This window comes from Notamacropus eugenii, chromosome 2 (assembly GCF_028372415.1).
Source record: "Notamacropus eugenii isolate mMacEug1 chromosome 2, mMacEug1.pri_v2, whole genome shotgun sequence".
Taxonomy (NCBI): Eukaryota; Metazoa; Chordata; class Mammalia; order Diprotodontia; family Macropodidae; genus Notamacropus; species Notamacropus eugenii.
Genome location: NC_092873.1, coordinates 244,172,856 through 244,196,952, shown reverse-complemented (window position 1 = coordinate 244,196,952; position 24,097 = coordinate 244,172,856). Strand labels below are relative to the sequence as shown.

Below are 24,097 nucleotides of genomic sequence, written 5' to 3'. Positions count from 1 at the left end.
TGTAAAGGGTTGTTTTTTTAAAAAATGTAGACTTTCTGTGGCTCTAAAACCAATACAATTCAATCTGCTGATTACAAATGACTTGCCTTCTTATTCAGCATTAAAATAAAATGAAAGGAAAACCTTTCATGCAAACAAAATATCGGTGCAGCCAAAAGACTAGATTGATTTCGATCCATTCTTTTTGATTCCCTAAGACCAGAACATAAGCTAGCATTGATTATTCAATCCTGGCTAATTTCACTTCCTATCTGAGTATTATTTCCTGGTTAAGGAGGGAAAGGGGGAGAGAAAGCCCAATACTTGAAAAAAAGCCTGCTTTCACTGAAGTTAGCCAGATTGCCCACTCACAACCTATCAGTATTTGCCAGATTCTCCATCTAAGAAGGAGCAGGTTCAAGACCTGGCACTGTCTAGCCGAATGGCACTGCTCCCAGAACTCTCATCCCACTAAAAAGCAATTGTGGGATCTGGACCCTTCAGTATACAGGACAAATGATCAAAATGAAAAGCACAATGTATGTGAGTAGAACCAGAAACTTGAATCAAGTGGTAATCACTTCCTTAGTATAGACTAATTTTTTTTTTTACTCATGTAACTTTGGTCCAGTATTTCATGCCTCAGCTAAGGTAATAGTACAGATTTTCATTTATCAGTTGATAAGTGAATGTGATTACCATGATAACTGTTGAGTAATGTAAGCTACTAGCATTGGCGGTGAAGAGAAGTGGAAAATTATTTTGCTTCCATTCTAAAATGGCTCAGGGGAGATGGGAAGGGATTGATATTCATCAGAATGATATAAAACATGAAAAAAGATGTCAAGTTGGAGAAAACTAGATATACATTCTCTATGGCTTTATGAATGGAATTCATACCAGATACGTAGGCTTTGGTAAATGGGGCAAAAAATTAACTGAGTCAGGATTTAGGGAACCCAAAGCAACACATCACTAAGGCATTCATGGGGGTAAGATGCATGTAAAACCAAAAGGCATTTTTTGTATTATACTTTATAACTCGTGGTTGATTTCATGTTCCAGAGACTATCATTCTTTCTAGTGCTTGCATCCAAAGATCAGGATTTGGGAGGAGTTTTAACACTGATTTGGGCTCAGCTGTAGATTCCATCTGTGTGCCCTTGGATGACTCTTTAGATATCAGCCACCCTCAGCATAAAAAAAAAAAAAAAAAAAAAAAGATGCCGTCTTAGCTAAGCTTTCTAAAATGAATAAATAGGAGGAGAACATGGAATTAGATCCCATAGACAAAATGAAAAACACTCCTTTTAGCTGGACCAATTTACTGCATTCCAGTGTTTTAGGCTCTGGTTCCTCCTAATGCCCTATTTCTAATCCAGTTATGCTTCTCATCCTGTCATTTTTGAGCAAGAGTGTTGTCACTCTCAGATATGTTCCTCTCTTTATGACTGAGAGCTAGCAATGGTCCATCATTCCTAATGGGATCATCAACTCTGCACTTTGCAAAAGTATATGTGATGTGTACCCATAAAAACATTTGTTGATGGTTGAAAAAGGCAGTAATCTTTCTGACAAAAAGGAATCTGTTTTCTTTGGTACTTCGATACCTATTTGATACCTTAGATCTGACCAGTATAACTTCAATTTCTTTGAGTCAATTCAAATAAGAAGTAGTTGGCTGTTTCTTTCAATTTATACCACTTCCCCCTTCAAGTGAGTGTACTATGTCTGGTTGAAAAATGCAACAAAGACAGCTGTCATCCTGAAACTTTCCATTCTCTATCTGCCATCACCAACTCACCAGAATTAAGTAAGATGATGGACTTGAGGCACACAAACTCTTCCCCCTGGAGATTCATCATTCGAAAGCGAGAGGATGTAGCCAGCAACATGTCAAAGATCTCCACCATCCCTTCCACACATTTCCCCTGGTTCCTGTGAAAACAAAAATAGAGCCAATAGATGGGTCTATATTCACAGAAGTGAACTGAATTCAAATCTGTGACAGGAATCTGTGATTCATTTTTTTCCCTTAGTATAGATCATTTGAGTAAAAGAAGGCAAACCACTTACAAATCTTTTCATCCTAAAAAAATTTATTTTCAAATCTTAGGAAAAAAATTAATGTACTGGAGAAGATAAAGGAGGTGAATTGCAGCACCCTTGTTTGAATTGGGGATCTTTCCTAAACAACATAATAAGAGAAAACATTGCAGTTATAGAAAACAACCTGGTAAGAGTGTATACAGTTTGATAATGTTACAAGTCACTGATAATTGGATATAGGTAACTAATGATCAGCCCTGCCACTTATGGCCCACATAAAGAACATGCTGGTCCTACTCTTTGTCAGTCAGCTCTGAGAGAAAAGTATGGAGCTTTGAAAGACTTGTTCTTCATCATTTTCCTCATGCTGCTCTCAAAGTACAAGAGTGAAAAGAAATTTTTCTCTATACATTGACAGTATTTTCTCATAACAGAGAACTAATGCCATAGGAGACATACATTCACACACAGTCTTAGAGGAGAAGATGACTTTTTTTCTTAAACCACAGTTTTAGAGGCCATTGAGTTCAATCCCCTCATTTTATAGATGAGGAAACTGGGGCTCATAGATGTTAAGTAGTTTGCCCAGCAACATATAGCTAGCAAATATCTTGTTTAATGTCCCACAGGTAGTAAGTTGTAAGAACAGCAAGCTATGTGATCATGAGTAAGAAAAGTCAAGTCAACAAACATTTATTAAGTGCCTACCATGTGCCAAACATTGTGCTAAGTGTTAGGGATTCAAAGAAAAGCAAAAAGATTGTCCTCTCAGGGAGCATATGTACGATCTAATGGGGGAGACAACAAAAATGTCTATGTGCTAAAAAAGACATAAACAGGATCAACTGATAAATAAGACAAAATTTAGAATGAAGGATAAGCATTGAGGGGGATAAGGAGGTGGCATTTTAGCTGGAATCTAAAAGAAGTCAGAGAAGCCAGGAGATAGAGATGAGGGGAGAGAGAATTCTAGGAATGAGGGACAATCAGTGAAAAAACCAAGGATGGGGAGAATAAAATATGTCTTATACAAGGAGGACAGTATCACTGGATCATAGAGAGCATGAAGGATAATAATGTGTGAGAAGACTGGGAAGGTTTGAAGAGAACAGATAAAGAAGAAATTTAAAAGCCAAACAGAAGATTTTATATTTGATCCTAGAAATACCAGGAAATCACTGAAGTTTACTGAGATGGGTATTGGGATGTGATAAACCTGTGATTTAGGAAGATTGATTTGACCTGAGTGGAAAATGGAGTAGAGAAAGCTGAGACTTGAGGCAGGGAGACTAACCAGAATGTGTGAGGTGATTAAGGCTCTGTATCAGGGTGTTGGCAGCATCAGAGAAGAAAGATGGGATATATACAAAACATACTCTGAAGATAGAATTGACAGAACTTGGCAATAGATTGGATTGTGGAGGGAGGGTTGTGATAAAGAGTAAGTAGTAGAAGATGACAGAGATTGCAAGCCTCTGTGACTGGGAGAATGTAGTACCCTCAACAGTAATAGGGAAGTTAGAAAGAGGGGATGGCTTGAAGGGAAAGAGAGTGAGATCAGTTTTGAACCTGCTGAGTTTGAGACATTTTGGGGACATATAATATGAGCTGTCCAGTAGGTAGTTGGAGATAAGTGGACATAGGAATCATTGGCATAGAGATGATAATCCGTGGGAGCTAGTAAAATAGTGCAGAGAGTGAAGTGACTGAAATAGAAAAAAAGAAAAATGAAGAGGATCCAGGACAGAGTCTAGGGAGATAGGGGATATGACCTAGATGAAGATCCAGCAAAGGAGACTGTAAAGAAGCAGTCAGACAAGTAGGAGGAGAACCAGAAGAAAGCACAGCGTCATGAAAATCTGCAGAGAAGAGTGTATCAAGAAGAGGATGATCAACAGAGTCATGGTCATGAGAGATCTTGAAAGATGATGACTGAGAATAGTTCATGACATTTGGAGATTAGGAGATTATTGATAACTTTGGAAAGAGGATTTTGAATTGAAAAATGAGGTCAGAAATGAGATTGCAGAGTTAAGAGAATAAGAAGAAAGGAAGTGGAGGCACTAGTTGCAGATGATTTTCTCATGGAGTTTAACCACAAAATGGAGGAGAGACATGGGACATTAGCTAGCAGAGATGGACAGATAAAGTGAGAGCTTTTTGAGGATGAGGGAGACATGGACATGTTTTAGGCAATAGTGAAACAAAAGAAAGTGTAAAGTTGAAAAGTGGTGAGAAAATAAAGGTGATAGGGTGGATAATCTTCTGGAGAAGAAAGGACAAAATTGGATCATTTGTGCATATAAAGGAGTTTGCCTTGGCAAAGAGGAAGGTGACCTTTTCACATGAGACAGGAATGAAGGAGGAAACAGAAATAGAAGACATTTGAGAGATGTGTGAGAGGAGAAGAGAGAGCTCTCAGCGAAGAGTCTCAATTTTTAGTAAAATATGAAATGAAGTTCTCACTGAGACAGGTTTGAGAAAGCCATATGAAGATTGAGGAGGGAATGCAAAGGTTTGTTAAGGCTGATATGTTGAATGGGATAAAGAATTAATTAGGGAGGAATAAAAAGATTCCCTCAGTTTCCGCAGGCACTTGAGATTATAAATTGCTGAGTAGGTGTCGATCTGCATTAGTCAGAAAAAAAGTTTCCACCTTGAGAGTTCCCCTATACCATTAAATTACAGACTTGGTCCAAAAAACAGAACCATACACAACCAAAAATTATACAAAAACAATAGGATATTGGCTTTCCTTAAACTATAACTCATCAAAAATATCTACAACTTATGAAGAAAGAATTGTAATAGAAAGATTTGGCTTACTTCTCTTAGCCCATGTCTAGATGTCTTGAATGAGTGATCTCAGTGTGTATTATATATCATACCACTTTTTATCTTTAATTTTTTAAAATTAAATTATTTGTTTTCAGTGTTCTACAATCACTTCCATGTATCTTATATTTTTCTCCTCCCTCCCCCACTTTCACCTCTCACTCCCCACTCCCTCCCTGAGACAGTATACAATTTTATACAGGTTCTACACATACATTCCTATTAAATATGTTTTCACCTTAGTCACGTTGCACAGAAGAATTAAAATGAATGGGAGAAATCATAAAACAAAACATAATACAAAAGAAAATGGTCTGCTTCATTCTGCAATCAAATTCTGTAATTCTGTCTCTGGATGTGGAAGGCATTTTGCCTCAAGTCCATTGGGAATTTTTTAAGTCCTTGCATTGCAGTGAAATACTAAGTGTACCAGATAAATTCCTCGCACATTGTGGTTGTTGCTGTGTACAAAGTTCTCCTGGTTCTGCTCCTTTCACTCAGCATCAATTCATATAAGTCTTTCCAGGCCTCTCTGAAGTCTTCTTGTTCATCATTTCTTATAGCACAATAGTATTCCATTGCATTCATATATCACAATTTATTCAACCATTCCCCAATTGATAGGCAATCCCTTGATTTCCAGTTTTTGGCTACCACAAAGAGAGCTGCTATAAATATTTTTTGTACATGTGGGACCCTTTCCCACTTTTATGATCTCTTTAGGATACAGTCCTAGAAGTGGTATTGCTGGGTCAAAGGGTATGCACATTTTTGTAGCTCTTTGGGCATAGTTCCAAATTGATCTCCAGAATGGTTGGATCAGCTCACAGCTCCACCAACAATGAATTAGTGTTCCAACTCTCCCACATCCTCTCCAACATTTATCATCATCCTGTTTTGTCATGTTAGCCAATCTGATAGGTGCAATGTGGTATCTCAGAGTTGTTTTGATTTGCATCTCTCTAATCAATAGCGATTTAGAGCATTTTTTCATATGACTACAGATAGCTTTAATTTCTTCCTCTGAAAACTACCTGTTCATATCCTTTGACCATTTATCAATTGGAGAATGACTTGTATTCTTGTATATTTGACTCAGTTCTCTATATATTTTAGAAATGAAGCCTTTATCACTACTTGCAAAAAATTTTTCCAGTTTTCTGCTTCCCTCCTAATCTTGACTGCATTGGGTTTGTTTGTGCAAAAACTTTTCAAGTTAATGTAATCAAAATTATCTATTTTGGATAGATGTTTTCTATCTCTTGTTTAGTCAAAAATTTCTCCATTCTCCATAAACCTGATAAATGCACTATTCCTTGCTCCACTAATTTGTTTATAGCATCAATCTTTATGCCTAGATCATGTACCCATTTGGACTTTATTTTTGTGTATGGGCTCAGGCATTGGTCTATGCCCAGCTTCTGTCACACTGTTATCCAGTTTTCCCAGAAATTTTTGTCAAACAGTGAGTTTCTATCCTAGAAGCTAGGGTCCTTGGATTTATCAAACAGTAGATTGCTATATTCATTGACTACTATGTCTTCAGTACCTAACATATTCCACTGGTCTACCCTCTGTTTCTTAGCCAGTACCAAGTGATTTTGATAATTGCTCTTTATAATACAATTTGAGATCTGGTAGGGCTAGGTCACCTTCCCTATCATTTCTTTTCATTAGTTCCCTTGATATTCTGAACCTTTTGTTCTTCTAGATGAATTTTGATATTATTTTTTCTAGCTCTAGAAAACAATTATCTGATAGTTTTATTGGTATGACACTAAATAAGTAAATTAATTTAGATAGAATTGTCATTTTCATTATATTGGTTTGGCCTACCCATGAGCAACTGATGTTTTTCCACTTACTTAGATCTGACTTTATTTGTGTGAAAAGTGTTTTGTAATTGTGCTCATGTAGTCCCTATCTTTAATTTTTAAAATTTAACTTTTAAGTATTTTTTTTCAAGTACTTTCAGTTCAGGTGTGGTTTTGTGACTGAAATTGCCAGAAAAGTTTCTTAACTCTGCATTTTGCCTTGACTATAAAGCTGAATGCAGGCATTCAAGGGAGATCTCTGAGGCACAGATAGACTGAGCAATGTGAGAAAATATCCAATACATGGTCACTCGGTAAAGATGGTCATTCTGAATAGTGAGGTGGCCTTTTGTGTTGAGAGATCACAAAACAAATTAGATTTTTTTTAAAGTTGCAATTTTTCTTTCTAGTGAAAAAAATAAACAAGTATTGAGAAAATGTTTGGAGAATGAAGCTTTAAAAATAACAACTCATAGCCAAAATAGAGAAATGTTCCTTTCTCAGTATAAAGTCTTTGTTTACTTAACAGACTGTACACCGGCAGGGGAGGAAGTTTAAGTGTAGGAGGAAACCATCATTCACCTGCTGTGAGCAAAAGTTCAGTTTAGAAACTGAGAAAGTACTATCTTAATAACCATCCTTTTTTCTGGTCCCTTTTGAATATTCTGTCGTTTTCCCCATGAGAAGCTATTTCTTTCATTTCTTTAAACAAGTTGGTTTTCCCAAGTCTTCCTATTTGTTTTTCATAGGCTTTAGTTCTAAGAAGGTTAGATACATGTTAAGTACCCACGGTGTAAAGAAAGCTTTTTGAAACACTGGAAAAGGCAAATAATCTGTGCCCTGAGGGATGTTTCCATGCTAAAACCTTTGGGCTCTGGGCTCTGGCTGGCCTCATCCCTTGTTCTATTGTCCCCAAGTATTTCAGTGAACCCATCAAAGACTTTTCAAACATCTGCCATGTGCTCTGTATCTGTGGTAGAACCTTGGGATACAAAGGTAAAAAATAACATAGACTTTGCCTTTACAGACCTTACAATCTAGTGAGATGTGGGCAGGGAGGATTAGACAGGTACACATATGATTTTATTACAGTTAAACTTCTACAAATGTGCTTAGAGGTCAAAAAGAGAAGAATGGGAGATGGAGAAGGTGGGGGGGGTCACCTCTACTTAGAGGGATCAGTACCCATAGTACCATGGATCCAGACCCAGAATGGAACTGAAACATCATATAGGCCAATCTCCTCATTTCACAGATGAGGAAATTAGGTCTAGAAAACTAAAATAACTTGCCAAAGATTATACAAGTCAATCCCAGGGGAACCAGGACTTGAACCTAGGTTGTTCTCTGATCCTTTCAATCTACTCTTGGTCACTATAGTACAGTAGATAGTATACTTAACCAAGGAAGATGCTATCTACCTCCAGAAAAAGAACTGACAAATAGAAATGCATAGTATGGTCTTACATATCCATATATGTGTGGATGGAGAGACAGACAGACAGACAGATGGATAAATGTATATAAATATGTGTGTATTTGTGTTTAATTGTAGCCTTCTCTAGGGCAGGTTGGAAAAGGAGGAAGGAAAAATTAAAAAGTACACAGCAGAGAACAAGAGAAAACTTGGAAGAAAAGCTGGGTTGCTTTGAAAACAATGTGTAGTATTATATAGATTTAAAAAAAAAGTAAATAGTTGAAAATTTAAATTTATTGTTTTATATTGAATCTTCTCTTTATGTTCTGCTATGTACATGGAAATTTTTTTTCCTTTTCTCATTTTGCTTAAGTTTAAAGTGAATTAATTTTTCTAAAAATGTGTATACTTGACCCCGTGATCAAGGGAGGAGAAAGCTATCTATGGATTTAGAAAATCTATGGGTCTTGAGAATAGCATTCAGTTCCTCAGAGTCATAATTTGCTAAATTGTCACAATAGCTTAAAAGCGTCTATATGGTGTAATGGACAGAGTTCTAGGCCTGGAGTCTGGAAGACCTGAGTTCAAATGTGACCTCAGACACTTACCAGTTGTATGACCCATGGCAAGTCACTTAACTTCTGTTTGTTTCAGTTTCCTCAATAGTAAAATGGAGATAATAATAGTAACTGCCTTGCAGGGTTGTTGCAAGGGTCAAATTAGATAATTTAGCTTAGCACAGTTCATGGCATAAAAAAATGCTATATGTTAGGAATTATTAGTGATAATAGCAGATAAACTATTTATTCTTTACTTCTTAAAATTAGTCTCAGTTTATCACTGGGCAAAGTTCAAAGTGAGTAAAAGACTCAACCAGCCAAGTCCTTGTCTTCTCTCCAAGGTTTTTTTCCCTCTCTAAAAGGGATTTACTTACTCTAAAGATCCAAGTCATGTTAGTGTTCAACCATTAGTAGCCTGGCTGAGTCAAGTGGTTCCACTGCATAGTGCCTGCAGGCCCTTCTCCATCATCTCTGGGGATGCTTGACACACAAAATGATAGAACTGATATTTGAGCTGCTGAGAGGTTGACACACTTAACCTAAGTCTCGTAGAGTGCCATGCACCTTTTGGAGGACTCAAAAAATACTTACCTGTTTGATATAGCAAAATCGCCTCCCTCTACTAAGGTACCCAGAAAATACATGTTACAGCAGCCAGAACTTCCTTTTTTTGAAAATCCACTGATTTAGTATCTAACCTCCATTCTAAGACTCAAATAGGATTTAAGTATTTAACAGGGCATTAGATAAAATGATTTAATCAAGAGCTTTGGAAAGGAGGTTATTACTGAGGAACTTGAGATAACAATACTATAATAAGACTAGATTTGTCTCAACTTAGGAGGTGCTTCTGAGGCTGTGAAACACATGGGGACCAGAAAAACAAGATTATTTTTAAAGGAAACACAGTTTCAGTCATAGATCAGAAGAACAGAGGTTTACCAAGCAGCCCCAGCCTCTAACTCCTACTGTGAGACGTGACAGTCTGGAATGATTAACTCATCCAAGTATTTTATCAGTCTGGTTTTCAGAGACTCTCAAAATCCCCTTGTGGGGGAATCTTGTTCTACTACTTATCCTCTCAAATGTAGTTGATTTATTCTTAAGTGAAGGTAGAACATCCAAAGAGCAGAATTTGAAGGAGCATTTGCTCTTGGCACGTACTAAAAGTTTCTCCTCTACAGAAAGCAAGTCGGTGTGTCTGTTTTTCAGAAGCACTCAGGTACCTATTACTCTGTATGGGAAATCAAGAGCTCCAGAAAGGGGTTGCAGATGACACCTGTACTTATGCCTCTTGAAAAATGCATCTTACAAAAAGATAAATAGCAACCTTAGACATCAATTCTTTGTATAAAAGGAATTTAGTAAACAGGAGGATGAGAAAAATTGAGAAGCTAGCAAAAGGAGTATAGACAATTTATATAATCTGGATAGAGAAAAATTTGCAAATATTTGTAGCTATGGTGCTATATAAAATCAAGACATTTTTCAGAGCCACCAGCTCTTTGGAGTAAATCCTTCTCACCCCTTTCTCTATTTTACTCCTCCCCATCACTACCATTAATGTATGCTGGTATCGTAAATGGTCACATAATTAAAAGAATCACACATGTAGCTTGCTGAAATATGACATTAGCTATGTGACTCTGAGCAAATTAGTTAACTTCTCTGGGCTTTAGTTTCTCTATAAAATGAGGGTGATAGATGAGATGATTGTTATGTTCAGATTCAGTTCTAGTGTCTTATATTTCTGTTCAGACAAAAAAGCATGGAAAAGAGGATATCATGGTAGAATACATCATAGGGTCATAGAGATATCATCAAGTCCAATCCCTTATCTTACAGCTGAGGAAACTGAGATACAGAGAGTTAAGCCCAGAGCAAGCTAGACTCTCAACCTAGCTCTTCCTGAATCCAAGTCCAACACCCTATTTTTTATACTAGTCTCCATGATTTAATTCTCCATAATTTAATTAAAATGAGAGTAATTCTATAAAACAATGTATTATTACAGGTTGCCAAGCTTACATAGCTATAGTTTAAAGCTAGTCTCAATCTCATCAGTTTGTGTAAGTACCTCTATCATGGCCTCTTCACCCATTTGTAGCCAATTTCAGGCCTCCCTGCAATTAAATGATTGGCACACATTATTAAGCTTATTAAATGCTTATTGACTTGACCTGTTCAAGAAAAAAAGGATGATATGAAACCAGTTTTTTGTTTATAAGCTCCTCAAAATTTAGCCAGACTCATCTCAGGCAGCAGACAAATGGTCATCCCATACCCCAGGCCTTTTCAAAATGGTGAAATGGAGAACCCAGAGTCACTTACAAGAGAGGAACTGTTTTTGGAGTACTATAGAGGGGAAGCCAAGTGATCGATGATGAACTATTTGTATAACTCTTTCCTACTCTGATCCCTATGGTTTTAGTGGGTAGTTTGAGGAAGACATATGTCATAATGTGAATAGGGACTTCTGCCATCTTGATCACTTCACTATCTTCAGTGTAGCCAAGAAGCTATTGTAGCTGAAGCCTTTCTGAAATTACGCCAGGGAGCAACCATTCATTCATTGGGTCATTTAAGTTAGCTAGCTCATCAATAAGTATTTATCAAGTGCCAGGCCCTGAAATCTCAGACTTATTTGTTCTTGGCATGTACAAAAAGTTTCTCCTTTAGAGAGATCAAGTCAGTTTGTAAGTTTCTTAGAATTACTCAGGTCCCTATTTTATTCTATAGAAGCTATCAAAAAACTCTAAGAAAGATTTGAGGATCTTACTTCTTACACAAGTTGGAAAACGCATCTTAATGCAAAATGACCAATTAAGAACTCTAAATCTTGCCTAAGAGAAGTAGGTTACAGGACTGTGCTTGCAGGTGTTTGTGGCAGTGTGGTATAGCAGAAAAATTACAGGTCTTAGAAACGGAAGATTTGGGCTCAATCATTAACTCCAACACAAAGTAAATTTACTTACTTGGCCAAGTCACAATTTCTCTCAGCCTCCATTTTCGCATCTACAAATGACTCTAAAAACATTTGTACTTCATCTGAAGATTGTCTAAGGAAAACAATCTATTAATTTGAAAGGATTATATAAATGTGGTCTGCTCTAACTCAAGTCTAGTTTCTTTTCTTTCTAGGAGAGAGGAAACTTGATCATGTTTTGGGGGAGAAGTTGGTTCAAGAAAAGAGAAAGTGAACATGAGGGGAAGAATGAGAAAAAAAGGAAAATGGAAGAAGTAGCTTCTGGAGGAGGCAGGAGGGAAGAAGAACAAAAGCACAAATGGAAATTCACTTTAGAAAAGTGGGAGGAAACATGAAGAAATGAAGAGAGAATGGGTAAAAAAAAAGCCTAATGATTTAGAAGATCTGTGAGTGTCTTGATGTATATAGTTATTTTGAGATGAGATCATCTGCCAAGGAAGGTGAGTATGTGATTATAAGTTTGAGGAGTTTAGAAAAAAACTGTGAATAAACACTTTAGGAAAATCAATAGGGAGTTAATCTCTATAAATTAATAATAATAATAGATTATGATAATATAGATTAATAAAAAATAGCTAAATTGTGATGCAGCAGCAAGGATCAAATTTAAGTTAGATAATATGAAATGGTAGTGTTGATTTTTCTAGCAGTAAAGGGTCTTCTGTGAAGAAAACAATTACATAGATGGGCTCAACATGGTAAATATGGTGAAAGGGCAAAGGGATGAGGGAATGTAGTATAGAGTCACACTGAAGTAACTGGCCATGGGATCTAGATTGGGTAGGTTAGAGAGTGAAGTTAGAAGATTCCAGGTGAATTGCGAGAATAGAGAAGGATGAGGGGCCTTATGGTCTTAATGAGGAAGGGTAGGATAAATGAAAAATAAGACATCAGAATGAGGAGCTTGGAATTCTAAATCAAGTAGTGCATAATACCTAGTCCAAGTTGTAGCTTTTTTATTAAAGAGATGATTAGTGAACATATGAAAAAGAAGTAATGTTCATACTGAAGTCTCATGGCATAAATAAGAACTGTTCAAGCAGACCAACCTCTTCTGACTGGGGAATTAGATCAGGGGAATGATGCGGGTAAAATTTGTCTAGATTTAACAAAAGTTTTGAAGTCTCTGTTGCTATCACTTTGAATTAGATGTAGATGTGGCCCAAAACAATTAGATGAATTTGGAACTGGTTGAATGAAGGGACCCAAAGAGCACAATTTCCATCAACCTGGAAAAAGACCCCTATTCTACTCCCCCAGGGATTTGTTTTCAGTACTGTGTTATTGGAGATTTTTAATGAATGATTTAAGTGAATGCCTAGATCACAAGCTTATGAAATTTGCAAATGACACAAAGTTGGATGAAATAGCCAACACATTGGATAACAAAAGTGAGGGTCCTAAAGGACAGGCTAAACCAGAGTCAAATATAATAACATGAAATATAATGGGAAGAAAGGTAAAGTCTTATACTTGAGTTCCAAAACAACAATAAAAATAACAACTCAGAGATTTAAAGCTCTTCTATGGTCACTGAGTGCATTTTGCTCATTTTACAGATGAGAAAATTGAGGCCCAGTGAGGTTAAGTGACTTGTCTACCATCACACAAGCAGTAAGTAAAAGAGCTTGGATCCAAAGGCAATTCCTCCAATTCCAAAGCCCATGCCTTTTCCACTGAACCACACTACCATCCTTTTACAAGTGCAATATGGAGGTATGTGATCGGGAGACATTTCTTAAAAAAAAACTATGGGTTTTAATGAAGTGAAATTCCAATATTATTCAACAATATAATTTGGTGACTGATGAAGTTAATATGATTTTAGGCTGAATTGAAAGAGGCACAATGAAGGAAGTGATAGAACCTGTAATAGAAACTGTGCCCTGCCCAGGTGTGACTTCATCTAAAGTAACAGTAGATAGTTTGTGATCAAGTCCAATGAAGAGTTAATAACTAGGCCAGTTGCTTAGATAAATAAATGAGATTGGGTACATTGGGTTCTTCCTCTTCAGACTGAATTTTTAAAGTTGTTTCCTCCAGGAATATTATTCTAAATGACACCCTAATATTGTCAGGAGTTTTGAAGTTTAAGAGAGGTATTGGTGAATATAACAACCATTAACTTGATGCTACAGGATTTTCCAGAAAGATGCAGTCCAACGATAGAAGCTATTTTCCTTCGGTTCCCAACCTTCTCCCATACTGCTGTGTCTTGTTCATTTGTAACAAAACCCAGTGAGAAGCAGGTCTGGGCAACTCCAAGCTTTACATATTGGGGAACATGATATTCAGTTAGCATAAGACAAGTGGTCAAAAGAAAACAAAGTTACCAGTAACATTACTCTCCCAATTCAATAAATCTATTAGCAGTCTTGAGGTAGGGAAAGAGAGGACAAGATGGAAGAAATTACATCAAAATGAAAGATTTTAAGAAAATGCCAGGAGTACCATTGATGGCATATTCTGAGAACACTTATTCTGAGAAAAATGAATTAAAAAATCAAGTTGTATGATTGATTTAGAAGGAAAAATGCAGTCAAGTAGAAATGACTTTTGGTCCATTACCCAGAGGAGATTGGCAGCGATAATGAAACCAGTGCTATCTGTACTAAGAGTTTGGGGAGTAAATGCACTGAGCAATTGAAGCAGTATTTTAGAAATGTAAAGTTCTCAGAAGGCATATTCCAAGTCAAGGAGACCTTATTGAAGAGCTTGGGTAGAATACGCCTATGGGAATAAATGGGAATAAATGTTTCCTTCTTATCTTGGTTTAGCAACATCATGGAATGTAATAAGGAATGAAGTCTCCCTGCAAATTGAATTTTTATGTAAAAAACAATGCAATTGATGTCCAGTGTGGAGGGTCTTCTCTGAGTGAAAGAATGTATGTTTCCTGAGCAGTGAGAAAAGAAGCCTTCCTATGGGCAGTTCCTCACATTGGAAATATCTGCATGACTCTGGGCACATAATTGGACTTTACAAGTGTCCTAGGTCTAGCCTCTTCTGATAAAGAATCTGAGACCCAGAAAAGGAAAGTAGCTAGCCCACCATGGTCATCCAGCTAATGCATCAGCAGGCATTTTGTCTCTTTCCAATGCACTATACTGCCCTCCAGCTATCTGCCCCATGTCAAGAATGTGTTCCCTTCTCATCTTCCTGCCCTCTAGCTTTTCTGGCTTTAAGTCTCAGCCTAAAACCCAGTTTCTGAAAGAAGCCTTTCCTGATCCATCTTAATGGTAGAGCTTCAGTGTGCATATGTGTGCATATGTGTGTGTTTATACACACACATATATGTATTGTGTATATGTGTATACATGTGTGCATACAAGTATATATTGTGCATATGTATATACATGTGTTGAATTCATGTGTGTTTCTATGTGTGTGTTTGGGTGTATAATATGTTTGCCTTATGCACATATAAGCATACACGCACACATACATATGCATGTGTGTGTGCATTACATGGTTTTTTGTCTCCCATATTAGACTATGAGCCCTTTAAAGCAGGAATTGGTTGTTTGGTTTTTTTCCCCTTTCTTTGCTTTGTTAGTACTTATCAGAACTGAGACCTAACTATTGCTTTCCAACTTGGCTTAAACTCTCTTCACTCCTCATCTATAAAATAAGGGTAATATCAGCCCTATCTATCTCACTGGTTAGGTGGGCTCAAACAAGAGGATGCGCACGAAATAATTCTGATGTTGGGAGAATCAAATGAAGTGATCTTCATGAAAGCACTTTCTAAACTGGAGGGTGTTTTATACAAATAGGATATATCACTATCACTAAGAGAAAAATCATTTCACTTCAGGGACCTCTTCAGCTTAGAAATGTGTTGAGGCTGGTGCACATCAATTACTGATGTATTTTTATGTCTATTCCTGCTCTACTCCCATTGTAGCCCATGAACCCCTCCTCTCCAAAGGAACACCACTCATTTCAAAGACTCCTTCTTCCTATTCTTCTCCCACTCAACTGCAAAGTCACAGTCACAAAGTCACATAGCCCTCTGCCCCTCAGAGGTTGCCATGAATTTATGAATTACAAAGAAGGATTCATGGATAAATCTCTTAGTAACTCCAGAAGGATTTGGGGCTTTATGTGTTTCCACTGGTACAGATGGTTGTAGCAAGAATTACACAGGGAACATTGTTTTGACTTTGCCTGAAAGAACTTCTGGGTTTTGGTTCCAAACACAGAATCACATGCTATTAGGTTGTCTTTACTAGGTTATAGATCACATTGCAAACCACTGGGAAAAGAGGAACCACAGTCTAGGGAATCATTGCTGCCTATTTTTCTCACATCAGGAGAGTAATGGTCAAAAGATCTGGCTAGCCAAGGAATGTTTTCAATTAGAGGGAGCATATCTTAACTCATGTTCTTGTCCTTTACTTTTCTCTGCTAGTGTCAAGGAAAAAGGCTAGAGTGCAATGCCACAGAAGCTTCTCTCAGAATGTGCAAAACACAGACTTTTCCTGAGTTAGAATCCTTTGCCAAAGATACAGGAAATTCTGCACTACCACAAAGAATTTACTTTTTTGGTCAATTTATAGGACTAAAATTTCAGAGTAGAACCCACCTTTCTATAACTCCCAGGGAGAAAAATGGACTAATGACTGTGTGGGAAATTGCCTACAGAATGTTAAACTATCCAAACGCATAGTGAAAAAAAAAATCAGCCAGTCATCCAGAAGTTTCAAAGTATCTTGATGTTTGGCTAGACTAGGTAGGTAAAAGGAGGACAATGAATGAATCTTATTTTTCATCTAGATGTTTTGTCATTGCAAAAACAGCTATAGCTTAGTCTTTCCTCCATTGAAAACATAAGTGAATTCTTCCTCTATTGAAAATAAAGTGAAATTTAAAGAGAATTACTCTATATAAACAAAAAAAGAAGACAATAATTGTCTACAAAGCTCTTATATCCATCTTTCATAAACCATCTAATAACAAAAAAATTAATTAAATCTCCAGGAGAAAATAGTATTAGCTATTACCAAGGGTGATAGACTCCCAGTTGAAATGAAAAGGAAATAAACAGAAGTCCTATATTTATTTCTTAACAATTCTAGACACCAAAACTTATCTTATGTACAAAATCACAGTGAGAGAAAAACAGACGGAAACAGTGAGACAGCATGATAGAGGCAGAGACAGAGATCATGCAAAATTATATGGAGGGGGGATGAAGAGGAAGACAGAGAAAGAGGAAGATAGGGGAAATAAGGAGAGGAGGGAGAGAGGAAAGTAGAACAGGGGAAAGGAATATAACATGAGAAAGGAATAAGAAAGGGAAGAGGAAGGAGGTGGAAAAGGAGAGGAGAGGGAGGGGACAAGGGAATGCAGACAGGGGGAGAGAAAGAAACAGAAGAGGGAGAGGAAAAGTGAGAAAACATTCTTAAAATGTAGCAACAGTGGCTTTAAAAATGAATGAAAAGAAATAAAGGGGTCTGTTTCTTCCTTTTAAATGAATAATATTCAGGATTCTTTAAGGGCAGGTGAATATACACTACTTTAATCCCTTACACTGAAACATTTGACCATTAGTAAGACTAGAAATCTCACATTTTCTTTTTTTAAAGGAATTCCAGTTGTCCATGAGGCAATTAGAATCATATAATCTTTAAAAAAAATTTATTAAAGCAGTTGTAAAAGTATTTAGCTTCTAGGTAATAAATATATGTTTCTCTTTATTGGAATGATTGATAACTGTGCTTGGAAAAGCTTTTTAGGCTTTGAAACCCAATAGGGAATAGCAGCTGACAAAAGTCCTATGCCAAGCCATCAAGTAACTCAAGATAGCAAAGTGGAAATGGAGCTAGCACGAGCACAATCTTCTTCCTGTATCCCAGGAGTATTTCCTTTTTTATCAGACTGGAATAAATCTGCTAGAGAGGCCATTTCCCACACGGTAGCCCGTTCTTAGGCTGTTCCATGAGAAATGACTCAGCCAAAGGTAACTATAATTCTTAGTCTGAATTATGAAGTATGAGTATGAATATCTAGTGGGATTTGAATTTATCATCTTTTGCTGTATTTAAATTCCTTTCTCCATGACTCTTATTTTACCATATTTCTTCTCTTTCCTGGAAAAGTGTCCTTTCCTGGTGTTTACCTTTTTTTAAAAAAACTACATTATTTCATTCTGTGATTCAATTCAGTCAATTAGGGAAATATTTTTAAAGTGCTTATGGTATGAAAAGATATCAGAGAAACAGTCCTTGTCCTCAAGGAGCTTATGTTCTGCTGGAGGGATTCTTTTAAAAAGGTGCAGAGTTGGGAAAATCAGGGAATGGAATAAGGAGGGAGTGGAGAAATTAAACAAAGAAAACTTGAGGTAGGAGAAAGCACAAATACCTGGGGTGGGGAAGGGAATCAAGGAAAATTTTAGGAGCAGATAGCATCTGAGCTGACACTTTAAAGTTGATGAACGACTCTGAAAAAGTGCCAATGAAGACAGTACAGGGAAAGTTCCCACCATGGAAGGAGACTGAATATCAAATTTAGAGGTCAGAGTGTAGAACAGCTTGTCTGAACACAAAGTCAATCAATAATCATTTAAGTGCCCACTATGTGTCAGGTACTTTGTTAAACACTGGGGATACAAAAGGAGACAAAAGATGATCTATGCCCTCAAGGAGTTTACAATCTAATGTATATGAAAATAGAATAGTATATAATAAGGTGGGAAAGGCAGGTTGAAGCTGAATTGTGGATGGCCTTAAAATGTCATACCGAGGAAAGGACATTTTACCCTAGAAATACTAGAGAGCCAAGTTTTTTTAACTCAAGAATGAGACAGTCATATCCAGTCATATCCAGGAGAACCTGAAATTACCACTTTGGGTTCACTCCTACTATAATTACTCAGTAACCTCTCCTTCCTTTAAGGTTCATAAAATCCACATCTCCTACTACATCAAAATTTTGGTAGTTGGTGTGTACAGACTTCTAGGACACTCTACTTTTCTCAGTGAGTTCAGTACCTGACTCACAAAGAAAGAAAGAAAAGAGGGAAGAAAAGAAAGGAAGAAAAAAGAGAAGGGGAGAGAGGCAAGGATGGGGAAAGGGAGAGAGGAAAGAAAGAAGGGAGGAAGATAAAGAAAGGAAGGAAGAAACAAGCATTTATTAAGCTCCTGTGATGTGCCAGGACTATCTAAGTGCTTTACAAATTTCTCATTTAAACCCCAAAACAACCCTGGGAGGTTGGTGCTATTATTATCGCCACTTTACAGTTGAGGAAACTGGGTCAGACAGAGATTAAATAACTCACCTATGGTCATACATTCAACTCAGGCCAGGTTTGAATTCAAGTCTTCCTGACTCCAGGCCCAGCACTATCCACTGTGCAGCCTAACCTCTTCTAAACCTACAGAGCATGTGCTCCTCTGGCATAACCTTAGCTAAAATAGAGTCACCTCCACAAAATGATGAGTTAGCATCTTGATAGAGAGCCAGTCTCAAAGCCAGGAAGACCTAGTTTACTCATTTGCTGGGAGGGAAAAAGAAAGCAATTAAAAAGGGAAGGGACAAAGATTCAATTGGCTTGGAGCTGATGACATATTAAGAGAGTCATTGAATTGTAAATGTGGTAAGGGGCCTTAGAAACGATTTAATCCTTTATTCTTTATTTTATAGATGACAAACCAAGGATTGGAGAGGCAACATGATCTTCCCATGTCCCCAAGGCTAAGGGCAGAGCTAGGCATATGACCCAAATCTTTGGCTTCTCTTTCCAGTGATCTTTCTACATAACATCTGCAAAAAGGAAGCAAAACAACTCAGCTTCAGTGTGGTTTCTATATTATCTCAAGGATAATGATTTTCCAACTGTAAAGATTAGAATGATATTTATTAAGGGGAAACTTTTATCAAAGATAGATGAGGAGATAGTAAGAAAGCACTGGGCTGCTTTAAAGTAGTTCAAATCTCAAAGCTTAGGTTTATGACAACTTAGGGTATTGGAAAAATTTGCAGACATGATCACAAAAGCTTTGTTAGGAACCTTTGAAATGCCATCAAAGAATAGGTAAAAACAGATGACTGGATATAAGTAAAATGTTATAATTTTCCAAAATAGGGTAGATTTCAAAATCAGCATGGCGGTGAGTCTGATAATGCTCCCCATCAAAATTTTATGGATTTTTAAATCAGTAGCTTGTAAACATGAGAAAAAGAAAGTGATCATTAGGATCCAGTGAAGATACAATGACAGTAAGTTATGGCAAATCAATTTCATTTCTTTTTACTTAGTAAAATCACAAGGCTGTTTATCACAGGGATGCAAAGGATATAAGTATCTTTATTTCAGGAAGGTATCTGAATCATAGAACCATAGAATTTTAGACATAGAAGCAAACTCACACATCCTTTAACTTTACATATAAGGAAACTAATAGGAAGTCTGCACATTTTGTGTAAGAGATTTCTGTTTATGATTCTTTTAAATCACCCTTGACAATGCAAAAAATTCTTGGCGGTGCCACAAAGTTGCAGTCTCTTTTTATTATCATCCCTTCTGTGGAAAGGTCTACAGTGGCTTGTTGGTTTATTTTTTTTTTTTTAATTAGAAGTTAAAAGCTAAAAAAAAGTGTTTGGATTTTTTTTGGGAGGGGGGGGGTTGCACAGTGAGGAACTCAAGTAGTACACTGAATGAACGGTGAGGTCTGCCTCGGTCTTCTATAGACCTGTAGATAGGTCTTCTATCTATAGAATAGATTCTAAGGATTCTGGCCTAGAGGAAAAAACATTTAGCTTGTAATGGAGGATATAGGCTGACATTTCAGCTTGGCCCCTTAAAAACTGTGCCATCACACACAAGTTGCTATGAACTCTTTGGGTCTCCTTTTCCTTATCTAAGGAACAGAGATCATGCTTACACCTGCTGCATCACAGAGTTGTATGAAAAACACCTGCAAATCATAAGGTACTGATTGTGAGTAGTTTTTATTGTCTCGTTCTCCAACTTTAATTTGCACCAGAATGCATTAATGTATTAGGGGTGTGTCACGCACGGCCAATGACAGACATCATCCTTGCTGTCACTCTACCTTTACTGCAGCCTAAGGATCACTTTCTTTTTCTCATGTTTACAAACCATTGATTTAAAAATCCATAAAGTTTTCATGGCAGCCATTGCCAGACTTACCGCCAAACAGGGTCTAAGTATGACTAGGGATCTTAATCCATAATAGCTCAGTAAATAGTCCTAGCTCTCAGTTTCTCTGTCTTGCATTATGTTTCCTAGGCCTCCTGGGCAAAACTCTTAACAGATTTTTTGTTTATTCTATAGTGACCATTCTTCTCATGGACTCAGCTACTTAAAAGATATTTGTTATCCCACTGAGTCTCTAGTATCTTCATTTGCAGACCACTTTTCCCTAACTCAAATGGGTACTTAATTTGGAATCAAAGGGGCCAGATTCAAATGTAATCTTTACTGTCTATTTTACCTTGGCTGAGTACCTCACCCTCTCTAGGTCTCAGTTGCTTCATTTATACAATAAAGAAGTTGGAATACATGGTCTCTAAGCCCTTTCAGCTCTAAATCTTGTGATCTCTCTCTCTCTCTCCACATATATGTGTGTGTATGTGTGTGTGTGTATATGTATATATGTATATACATACAGACACAGACACATATAAATGATTAGTTTAGATACAACAGATATTTTCTAATAAACAACACACCTCACAAAATAAACCCCCCCCCCATAGTTCAGAGAAATAACCGCTAGCACTTAAGGCTTACAAACTGCTATACATATGTTATCCCATTTAATTCTCACTACAACCCTGTGAAGTAGTGCTAGCATTATCCCCATTTTACAAATAGGAGACTAAAGCTCAGATGTAAGTGAGGAGGATTTGAATTCAAGACTTCCTGCCTCTAAGACCATTGCTCTCACATACTACACCACTCAACTGCCTTCCACTCCAGAATGGAGTGGAATGGATCATACACATTCATTTTTTAAAAAATAATTTGCTAATTACAAACACCAAAGATACATATTCCGAATGGCACCAACACTGAGCATTACATTTCTTCTTAGTTTTGTTGACTCTTGGTGTCTTATATAATGACATCATTATAGTCATTCTGGATACAGTTCTTTTGGGTCTGATTTCTTCACTGCATTATACACTTCATCCAAGTCTTCCCATGTTTCTCTTGACTTACATCCCCTTTCTACAGAAAGCCACCTTCCTAAGAATCTCTGTATCTACTGATTTTTATTTGTTAGTGAATTACTGTATTCCTTTCTGTCTTTTACTTTGTTCTTCTAGTAGCTATCTTTTTCTAGACTTCACACACACACACACACACACACACACACATACACACACACACCACACACACACACATCACACACACACATACACACACACCACACACACATACACACACACACCACACACACACACATCACACACACACATACACACACACCACACACACATACACACACATACACACACACCACACACACACCACACACACACACACACACACACACACACACACACACACAAACACACACGCTGCTTATTTTATTTCCAGGAAGCTTTCTTCAACTTTCTGCTACCGTTGTTGTTTGGTTGTTTTAGTCATAGATGACTCTTTGTGACTCCATTTGGTGATTCCTTGGCAAAGATACTGGAGAGGTTTGCCATTTTCTTCCCTATCTCATTTTACAAATGAAGAAACTGAGGCAAACAGGGTTAAGTGACTTGTGCGGAATCACAGAGCTACCATCTGAAGCAGGATATGAACTCGGGTCTTCCTGAGTACAGGCCAGGCACTCTATCCAGCTATCCTAGCTGCCCTCCAACTTTTCCAGGCCATAAATATCTCTATACTCTAAATTCCTAATGCAATCTAGTTTATACTATACAGTTCAACGTAACATTTAATCACATACTGCTTTCTGTTGCTCCCTAATTATTTTCAGAGATGGCTTGTCAGGACAACTAGATTGAAGGTTTCTTGAAAGAAGGAACCATGTCTTCCTCTTCTTCTGTATCTTCTAAAGCCCCATAGCAACACACTGCTAGCAATGTGAGTGATAGTTTTGTGTGACTATAAAGGAAAATCCTCCTTTTGCTTTTGAGGCTCTGTGGTCTGATAGAGTCCACATGGAATCAGATCACCTGGGCTCTGATCTGTTCCTCCTCTGTGATTACTGTTCTTCCATCACATCTCATACATCTTCAGTCTCTCCTTCCCTACTAGCTCTGCTCTTTCCCCATATCCTTTGCTTCTCTGCAGTCTGACTACCATCATCACAGCTTTTTCCAAGGTCATAAGTGACCTTCTTGTCCAATCCAAAAGCTCCCCCTCCTTCTATGTGCAGGTTTTTGGTTATCTTTCTGAAACACTTGACATTGTTAACCTACCCTCTCCTCCTTGGTGCCTTTGCGTTCTTTAACACTACACTCTTGGATCTTGAGAGACAGGGTGCTACAATACAAAGAATTAGAGGACCTGCCTTCAAAGGCTGCCTCTGTGGCTTTTCAAACTTGGGTAACTCATTTAAGCTTCCTGAGACAACTGGAATAAATGTGGCTGATGAGATCTCTTCCAACTCCAGAGTTTTGAGCCTGTTGTCCTCCAACTTCTCTGCCTGCTCTTCTCTCTTTTGTTGACATGCCATCCTCTTATTATTCCTCCAAAGTTCTGTCCTTAGCCCTCAGTTCCCTGTCCCTTGGTGGTCTTACTCACTTTTATGGCTTCCACTATCACACTCCTATGCAAATCAACCCAAAGTTTATTGATGATCCCCAAATATAACTTCAGAACTCCATTTCTGTATTTCTAGCAACATACTAAATGATTCTAACTGAATTTCCAGACAGCAGCTCAAATTCAACACACCCAACTCAATACCTTATATTTCTTTTTAAAAAAATCTTTTTTCCTCCCCCATAAAAAACCCACTTTTCTATTTCTATGGATAGTACCAATTCAATTCAATATTTACAAAGATTTAAAAAATGACATAGTCCCTTCCATCAGGGGAAGTAGATATATTGAGAAATAAGAATTTTACAATAATGTCTACCTTGCCTTTTCATTGAATTTACAATTTGCCTTCACATATTCTATGTTGCTGCCAAAGTGAAGTATTCTTCCCGCTATGCCTTTCCCCATGTTACACCTCATGTCTACATCCTTCCCTCTTATTTTCTTTCTGTTAAAGTCCTTCTTCAATTCAAGGCCCAATTCAGATACAACCTCCTCCATGAAATCTTCCCTTATGGCCATTCCCTCTAAATGAAGATTCCTTCATTTATCTAGAGCTAGAAGGGACTTCAGAGGTTATTGAAGTTCAGAGAGGTTGTGACTTACCCAAGGTCATACAGGTAATAAGCATCATCAAAAGGCTTTGAAACCTATTGCCCTTACTCCAGAGTCAGTGAGTTCTCCATTGTACCAAGCTAATTG

General features: G+C 37.3%; 1 protein-coding gene across 5 annotated transcripts in view; it reads right to left on the bottom strand.

Annotated features, from left to right (window-relative positions):
• Positions 1-24,097, bottom strand: part of ESR1 (estrogen receptor 1) — a 456,202-nt gene that overhangs the window by 43,866 nt on the left and 388,239 nt on the right. For all 5 annotated transcript variants that reach the window (XM_072643717.1, XM_072643720.1, XM_072643718.1 and 2 more), the window contains one exon: positions 1,784-1,917. In XM_072643717.1, the coding sequence (XP_072499818.1) occupies positions 1,784-1,917 (134 nt within the window). The remainder of the gene's footprint in view (positions 1-1,783; positions 1,918-24,097) is intronic.